This window comes from Plectropomus leopardus, chromosome 13 (genome assembly GCF_008729295.1).
Source record: "Plectropomus leopardus isolate mb chromosome 13, YSFRI_Pleo_2.0, whole genome shotgun sequence".
Classification (NCBI taxonomy): domain Eukaryota; kingdom Metazoa; phylum Chordata; class Actinopteri; order Perciformes; family Serranidae; genus Plectropomus; species Plectropomus leopardus.
In genome coordinates, this window is record NC_056475.1 from 208,063 (window position 1) to 215,562 (window position 7,500).

The 7,500-nt window shown below is 41.3% G+C and overlaps 1 protein-coding gene across 1 annotated transcript in view; it reads right to left on the reverse strand.

Moving 5' to 3' along the window:
- Positions 1-2,289: 2,289 nt before the first annotated feature.
- Positions 2,290-7,500, reverse strand: part of LOC121952461 (steroid receptor RNA activator 1-like) — a 5,757-nt gene continuing 546 nt past the window's right edge. Inside the window, exons 2-6 of the mRNA XM_042499167.1 lie at positions 5,967-6,080; positions 4,128-4,214; positions 3,888-4,048; positions 3,195-3,303; positions 2,290-2,930 (exon numbers count right to left, since the gene is read on the reverse strand). Of these exons, the coding sequence (XP_042355101.1) occupies positions 2,560-2,930; positions 3,195-3,303; positions 3,888-4,048; positions 4,128-4,214; positions 5,967-6,080 (842 nt within the window). The 3' untranslated portion in view covers positions 2,290-2,559. The remainder of the gene's footprint in view (positions 2,931-3,194; positions 3,304-3,887; positions 4,049-4,127; positions 4,215-5,966; positions 6,081-7,500) is intronic.

Consider the following 7,500-nt stretch of genomic DNA (forward strand, 5'->3'; position numbering starts at 1 on the left):
TATTTGTTGTTTTGATGATTATCTGTATCTGCATTTTATTTTAGCGATTGTTGATGAAATTATTAGAAAGTGCAAAGAAAGTGTCAGAGGAATGCTTTTATGTAAAAGCTTATCGGATTAAAATATCGGTTATCGGTCTCTTTAAGTACCAATAATCAGTATCAGCCCTAAAAAAATCAGTCGACTCCTAATTGCCTCCTGCAGACGGCAGCTCGTCACAGACTCCGCTGAGGACTCACTCAGTGGCTCCTGGAGCTTTCGGTCATGTCACATGATCTTCATCAGCACCTGGAAATTTTAAATCTACACTTTTTTACTGAGAACTTCAATCGGTCAGCTCTGGGAGCACAGAGAGTATGGGAGCAGTGGGAGCACTACTGGGAGCAGTGGGAGCAAAGTTAACAGCCTTGTAAACAGGGCTGCAGTATGTGTTCTATCATAAAAAAATCTTTAACTTAATTTAAATTTTCTTTCTTTTATTTTTAATTGTTGGTGATTTTTAAAGATTTTTGCAGTTCTTCTTTTTCTTTCTTTTTTTTAAAGAAAATAGTTCTTTGTAAATTCCTGGTGATTTTCGGCTTTTAAATTTTAGAGTGATTAAACGGAAATAAAAAAGGGGCATGTTTTATTTTTTTAATTTGGTAATCTTATTTTTCTTTTTTTTAAAAATCACATCTTTTTTGTTTCTTTCAACATCTTCAGTGAGTTTTGTTCTTTAACATTTTTTAGTGTTTTTTTTTTCCTTTAAATTTTTTGTTTACTTTTTTCCATAATTTTTGGTGGTTATTTTTGGGAAAAATTTAGGGCAATTTATTTTCTGTGATCTAACCAACAGGGAGGCTCAAGAGGAAATAAGTGGAGCTTCACTCCTCCTCTAGTAAATAAAGAACAGACCCTGGCCTTACCTCAATTAAAACTAAATGTCTAGAGCTTAAATCTGAAAACTTTAAGAATCTCACACACACACACACACACACACACACACACACACACACACACACACACACACACACACACACACACACACACACACACACACACAGAGTCTCAGTGTCCTCTGCTGCCTCCTGCTGGTCTCTTCTGCAGCTGCCTGTTTGAGCTCACAGCTGTTGAGAATCAGCTGATCGGAGAGTGAGTGACCACACGTGACTTATGTGATTGTTAAAATTTGTCAGCTTTTGTTTGTTGTGTCAGCGTGCAGATCTTTTACCGTGAAACCTCAGGGAGCTATTTTTGTTTATTCATTTTTTAATCTGACTTTATAAAAACGTTGCAGTGAACTTGCTGAATATGAAGTAGGAAGTTTCAGTTTTGATTAAACATTTGTTAAAGAAATTTAAACAAAGTTTAGTGTTGCAGTTTCCTTTCTTCCAAATTCCAACAGAAAGATTTTAATTTTTAATGTAAATTGATCTTAATTCCAAATATCAGTTATGGATCTCGTGAACTATTGGTATCGGCTTTGACCCTGAAAAAACCACATGGGTCGATCTCCGGGGCGTTGATCATTTGAGGACAGTTAATTAGGAATACTTCTATGAGGTGAAAATTAAACTGCAAATGTTTCAAACGTTCCTCATATTTATCTCCACGTTGTCATTTGTGTTGGAAAGCTGCTCCTCTGAGGGTTTTATTCTTTACGTCTTCTGTGATGGTGAAACGGTCCTGTGAGGCCAGCAGGGGGTGCTGCAGGGCTGATGCGCATTAACAGAATCAGGTTCATGGTTTAGGACGATGCCTGAGGATGTGCTGTTTGGGGTTGAGGTGTACTTGTGTGGAGTCTTCTGGCAGCTCTGCTTTGGAGGTCCCGCTAACTGAACGTGGATCAGGTTTGCAGGTGTACAGGGTCGGGCTCTGGTCTCTGCTGGTCCCTGAAACATGACAAATAAAAAAACACAAATTCGTCCTGTAGAAAGAGGAGAGATTTATTCATTAAGACCCAGAAACAGGCCACTGATACTCTTTAGTATAGGGTCCGGAGTCCAGAGTCTCAGGTTAAGGGTAGAGAGTCCAAAGTGTTGAGCATAGGGTCAAGAGTCCAGGGTCTCCAGTATAGGGTCCAGAGTCCAGAGTCTTGAGTACAGGGTCCAGAGACCAGGGTCTTTTAGCATCCAGAGTCTTGAGTATAGGATCAAGAGTCTACAGTATGGGGTCCAAAGTTCAACGTCAATACAGTGTCTAGAGTCTTGAGTATAGGATCAAGAGTCTTGAGTACAGGGTCCAGAGTGCAGATTACAGAGGCTAGAATTTAGAGTCTAGAGACCAGAGTCTTGAGGGGTTTTCCCCGCTGGAGAGGAGCCTCACAGTTTGAAAGCCTCTGGTCTAGAGAGTCCAGAGTCCATATTCCAGCTGCCAAACACAGGCCGGCCCAGAGCTGAAGGATCCATCAGGTGTCTCTGAGGAAACCCCCAAGGCCCACTGGATCCTGCAGTTCTGACCTTTGACCCTCAGCTGAAGTGTGAAGATGAATGTGAGGATTATTGACACCAGATACTGGTTCTGGTTTTAAGAGTCAAAGTGTGCTGAATGTAAAAAGAAATCCTGCAGATTCCTGCATGATTAACAGTCCTGGGCTGGTTCTGCAGGGTCTTGGACTGGTTCTTCAGGGTCCTGGACTGGTGCTGCAGGGTCCTGGACTGGTTCTGCAGAGTCCCGGGCTGGTCCTGCAGAGTCCTGGGCTGGTCCTGAAGAGTCCTGGGCTGGTCCTGCAGAGTCCTGGGCTGGTCCTGCAGAGTCCTGGGCTGGTCCTGCAGAGTCCTGGGCTGGTCCTGAAGGTTTTTGAAGTGGTTTTAAGAGTTCTGGACTCAATTTTCGGGTCTCTGCGATGAGTCGTTTCACACCGACCATCCATTGGATGACCTCAGTCACATGATCGACCATCAGTGAGCGATGGACCTCATCAGCCGAGTCCCAGTGGCCTACCTGCAGCTCTAAGGGACAGACAAGAGGACAGACAGGTGAGTGCTGAGAAAGGAGGACAGACCGGAGGACAGACAGGTGAGTGCTGAGACAGGAGGACAGACCGGAGGACAGACAGGTGAGTGCTGAGACAGGAGGACAGACCGGAGGACAGACAGGTGAGTGCTGAGAAAGGAGGACAGACCGGAGGACAGACAGGTGAGTGCTGAGAAAGGAGGACAGACCGGAGGACAGACAGGTAAGTGCTGAGACAGGAGGACAGACAGATCAGTTACCCAGAGACAGGGTGAGCATGCGTCTCCTCACAGGTAGGCTGAGACGACCTGTCCTCCAGCTGTCCTCCAGGAGGCGGAGCCTCTTTTCCACGTCACTACACACCTGATCCTACAGACAGAGGTCAAAGGTCAATCAAACACATATTGGTATTAACAGACAGGGTTCACACACATTTTGACCAATAACTTTCCAGGACTTTCTCCAGGTTTTCCATAAATAACTTGTGGAAACTGGAGTTTAAGGTGCGTCAGTGCCTTCATGTAAGATTTACAGGTAGTTTAAGTATATGGAGGATTTACTGAACACTACTTTAATCTATATTGAGGAGTAATATATTAAGATATATTTTTGTATCACCCAGCCCTTTTAATTTGATTAAAAACGCATCTGATCAGACAGCACTGTTTGCGGGGTTCCTCAAGGCTTCGTTCTGGGGCCTCTTGTGTTTAATATCTACGTTCTTCCACTAGCTCAGAGAGAAACAAATAAAAAACATAAAACATAATACAATTAACCGTACCACCAGCGGAGCACCAGGTAAACAAACCGAACAAATCATCATTTCCTGAGCGAACAGTTTTTGGGGAAAAGAAACGACTTAAAGTCAGCGCTAATTATAAATCTGTGATGCTGAAATCCTGAGAGGGCGTGGACTGAATTTCAGGATGTTTATTTAATCACAAAAGTCTCACTTTAACTGTCTGTCTGCAGGCAGCGAGTGCTCGGTTCAACACCGACATCACGTCCTCCATGTCAGGCTCGCTTTCTGATTGGCTGCTGTCAGCCTCTCTCTGACTGCTCATTGGTCCCACTGTGGGAGGGGGCGTGGCCACACGGCCAGGAGGATGACGAGCTGCAGAGGAGAAACAAAGAGTCTGCTGTCAATATCCCAGTTTGTTGTCATGACAACACCTTCTTCTTCTGCTCCTTACCTGGTGTTAGAGGGGGTGGGGCCAAACCTGTTGGAGGTGGAGCCAGAGGACTGGAGGAGGGAGGAGTCATGGGTGGAGCTCCTGTACCTGGGGACCAATCAGAGACAAGGTGTTTGAAAAAGACAAAGTTATTAAAAATTACAAACAGTAGCCCTGTCGCACTGCCTGTTGAAGGCAGTCTATTGCGGCACCATTTTTCAAAAAAAAAAGAAAAAGAAAGAAACCCAAAAGAATTCGTCTTCCTTAAAACAATTAGGGCTGAAACGATTCCTCGAATAATTCGAGTAACTCGATTACAAAAAATGATCGAGGAATTTTCTCTGCCTCGAGGAATCGTTTAATTTTGCCAGCTCAAAGCATGGTATTTCGCCCGGACTACTTCTAATGCGGCACAACGTGCGGACGTCACACACATAAAGGAATAAAAAAGAGGCGGCGGATATGTTTGGTTTTAACCACGGATGAAGAGGTAACGACGAAGAAGGCGACGAAAGCGAAGAGAAAGGCACAAAGAAAAGGCAGAAAATGTCAAAAGTGTGGGAGCATTTCAAGCTGGACACCGAGGCGAACACTGCTGCGTGTATTCACTGTGAGACAGCGCTTGCATACCACAACAGTACGTCTTCAATGCTGCAGCATCTCCACCGAGGCCACCCTGTTTACTCCGAGAGCGGAGGACCGTCACCCGAGACGAGGCAAAATGAAGTTAACGTAGCGCTAATTAATGAGATTAACGTTACTGTACCTTGCTAACATAACGTTAGCCCTGCGGAGGGCTAGGTTTCTATTAATTATGACTACTGTCGATGCGTGGCTAACGTGCCTTTCATACAGGCTTTATTTAATCTGTACAAACACAGCGCTGCAGAGTGATGAGGGTGGAAAATAAAAACATAATAAAGCTAACTGGGTAGTTAAAAAAGGAAACCAATGGTTCATTGTTAGGTGAAATGTCTTATTGTCCCATGTATATTTATAATTGCTCTTTAACTAAACAAAAATATGTTTTATCCGATTACTCGATTAATCGATGGAATTTTCAGTAGAATACTCGATTACTAAAATATTCGATAGCTGCAGCCCTAAAAACAATGCAAAAAATATTTTAAAGAAAATGTTTTTCCTTTAAATTACACAAAAAGTTGAAAGTAATACCAAAAAAAAAAAACACCAAGCGAAAAAATAAGCAAAATGTTTTCATTTAAAATTGAAAAATCACCAAAAATTTTCTAGAAAAAGAAAAAATGTCAAGAATTTTGAAAGACAAAAATCCAAAATGTTTTCTTTATAAACTGCCAACTTTTTTTAAAGGAAAAAAAAATCACCAAAACTTTTCATAGAAAATTCCCCAAATTTTGAAAGACAAAAAGGCAAAAATGTTTTCTTTAAAATTTACCATATTTTTTAAAAGAAAAAAGCAACAACAGAAAAAAATGTTTAATGGAAGAAAATTCACAAAAAATAACACAAAAGAGCTATTTTTTCTTTATAAACTGTCAAGATATATATATATATTTTTTAAAAGTCACCAAAAGTATTTTTGTTTTGTTGTTTTCTTGAAAAACTGCCCAAAATTTTAAAAGAAAAAAAGATTGCAAATTTTTGTCATGGAAAAAAATACCAAAAATCTGTCATTGTTACTGTTTATGAAGAGCTGCTGACACATATGTTATACGTCACACTGCGGGCCCACGCTGTCATGTTAAAGCGTTTTACTTTCCGTGATGCCGGCATGCTGTCTAAAACCACACTCTGGAGTCACGTGACGCCGCTGTCTGATTGGTTCTTCAGAGACTCTGCAGAGACTCTCAGTGGAGGAAAGGGTTAATGTTTTCTCACCTGTAGCTTCTGGTGGAGCTGCTCTCTTGTTCAGGAGGCTCCTCTGTGGTCCGTGGGCCTTCTGAAGGCCATATGAGAACTGGGGGGGGTCGTTCCAGCCCCGCTCCTGGTTACCTAGGAAACACAGAGATCCGGTTTTATTCTGAAAGGATCGACAGTATCCAGCTGCACCATCATAATTTAAACTTATTTTTAATGTTGTGGCACATCTGAGAAACTACAACCAGAGTATTGATTAATCTTCTGATCACTTCAGCTGCAGTCAGTGTTATCTACTTTATCACACAAGCCGCTTCAATCCTGATAACATGAAGTGTTCAAAGAATTAGAGCAGGAGGCAGCTGCTGCAGCACAGAGACAAAACATCAAACTGTCAAATACAGAAAAGACGCAGAGAAAAGCAAAACGAGGGACACGAACTAAAATAAGAAGAGAATAAACACAGAAACTATATGGAGCATTGGAGACAAAATTACATGTGAAAGTGACTGCGGTGAGATTCAGAGTCGACGTTTTTGTAAAGTCAGACTTTAACGAGAATGACGCTGTAATTTATTAGTATCAATGACAATCGCGTCATAATTCAATGAGAAGGCTAAAATTTCAGAATAAAGTCATAAATTCATGCTGAAAAAGTCATAATATTACGTGAATAAACTCATAAATATACGAGAAAAACTGACATGTTTGAGCTGGGGAGCCGGCTGAGCACACTGACAGATGAGGACTGATGTTGGTGTCCCTGCTGAGGTGTCTCTATTGTCTCCATATTATTGATATGTATTGATCGCTGTGAGGGTCTGTAGCATCCTGACATCACCTGCCAATATCTGACTCACAGACAGAGCCTGTATGTGCAGTCTGTGGTCACAGACTGCACATACAGGCTCCGTCATCTCATTAAATGTTGAGAGCATTCAACCAAACTCCATTTAATATTTGGCTAACTCTTCAGTCGGGACAGCATGATTAGACAGATTCAGAAAATGGACAGGTTGTTCCACTCGTGCTGCATTTAGATCACAGAGATAACTTTACCTCTTTTTAATGTTTTACTGTAAAGTTAGGGTTTATTTACATCACCAGACTACACTCACACAACTGCTAAATTAGCCATGGCACGTTCAGTAAATCGAAACTGACAAAACATGACAACCTCAAAGGAGTCTTCCTTTCGTATGTGACAAAAGATAGTTTTGTGTATTGTGTATATGCCGAACAGAAGATGACAGCTAGCAGATTCGTAAAAGCCTCGTTTATGTTTACAAAATGAAAATATTGATAATATAATGAATATTTACTTGACATATTTTTGAACGCAGTTCGTCTAACAGTTTTGCGACAAACCTCTAAAAAAACTTATTTTTTATGGTAAAAAAAAGAGTTTGGTGAAATATGTGTATGCCGAACTATAAACAACAAACAGTTAATTCGTGACAGCCGTTAATATGTTTAAAAACGGAATAACTATCTGCTAGAAGCTAGGTGAAAAATATAATTGACAGATTTTTGAAAGCAGTTCGTTGAGTCAATG